Source organism: Aphanomyces astaci (assembly GCF_000520075.1).
Source record: "Aphanomyces astaci strain APO3 unplaced genomic scaffold supercont1.9, whole genome shotgun sequence".
NCBI classification, from domain to species: Eukaryota; Oomycota; class Saprolegniomycetes; order Saprolegniales; family Verrucalvaceae; genus Aphanomyces; species Aphanomyces astaci.
The window spans coordinates 342,129-343,035 of NW_009798272.1; the positions used below are offsets into that span (position 1 = coordinate 342,129).

A 907-nucleotide genomic window follows, 5' to 3' on the forward strand; every position below is an offset into this window, starting at 1 on the left:
ATTTGCGATCGCCCGTATGTATATATATATAAATACCCCATTATATTCCAACTATGACGAATAGTTGTGGTTTACTCATACACCTTCTCTTCCGTGCATTCTATTTTGATTTGCTATCGAACTACACCTCATAACTATCCCTCATCCCATACATGTATAGGTGGTTGGAAGTCGTCCATCGGTTGCCGACTTGACCAAAACTCTCTCATCCACCCAATTCAAAGCTGTCACAATCACCCATGTCGACACATCCACGGGGGTGCTCGCCAGTGTCGCAGACTACACGGCGGCCATCCGCGCCGCCCAGCCGGACGCGCTCGTTATCGTCGACAGCGTCTGCGCCCTCGGCGGCGAAGAGCTCCGCATGAAGGCATGGGATGTGGATGTGGTGCTGACTGGGTCGCAGAAGTGCTTGGGGGTGCCGGCGGGGCTCAGCATCCTTGTGATTCGCCCCCGCGCACTCAAAGTGCACGAGAAGCTGAGCGCCGCCAAGCCAAAGTACTACTGCGACTGGACAAATTGGCTTGCGATCATGAAGAATTACGAAGCGCGCCGCCCTTCATATTTTGCAACGCCCGCCGTGAACCACGTGTTGGCCTTGCACAAATGTACGAAGGATTTGGCGACTTTTCGTATATGACGTGGCCGATCGTAGCGCTCGAGATTTTGCTGGCCAACGGGGGCATCGAAGCGCGCTTTGAAGAACATCGTGTGGTCTCCACCGCGATTAAAGCTGCGATTGAATCGTGGGGCGTTGGCTTTGTACGTATCGATTCATATATATATATATATACTTCTATGAACCTGATATATGATGCTTGAGTTTGGGGTGTTGGCTTTGTACGTATCGATTCAAATATATATATATATATATATGAACGTGGGGCGTTGGCTTTAGTACGATATA

General features: G+C 50.2%; 1 protein-coding gene across 1 annotated transcript in view; it reads left to right on the plus strand.

Annotated features, from left to right (window-relative positions):
- H257_04930 (hypothetical protein) overlaps positions 1 to 907 on the plus strand; it is a 6,757-nt gene that overhangs the window by 2,626 nt on the left and 3,224 nt on the right. Inside the window, exons 5-6 of the mRNA XM_009829594.1 lie at positions 161 to 608; positions 656 to 762. Coding sequence (XP_009827896.1) covers positions 161 to 608; positions 656 to 762 — 555 coding nt within the window. The remainder of the gene's footprint in view (positions 1 to 160; positions 609 to 655; positions 763 to 907) is intronic.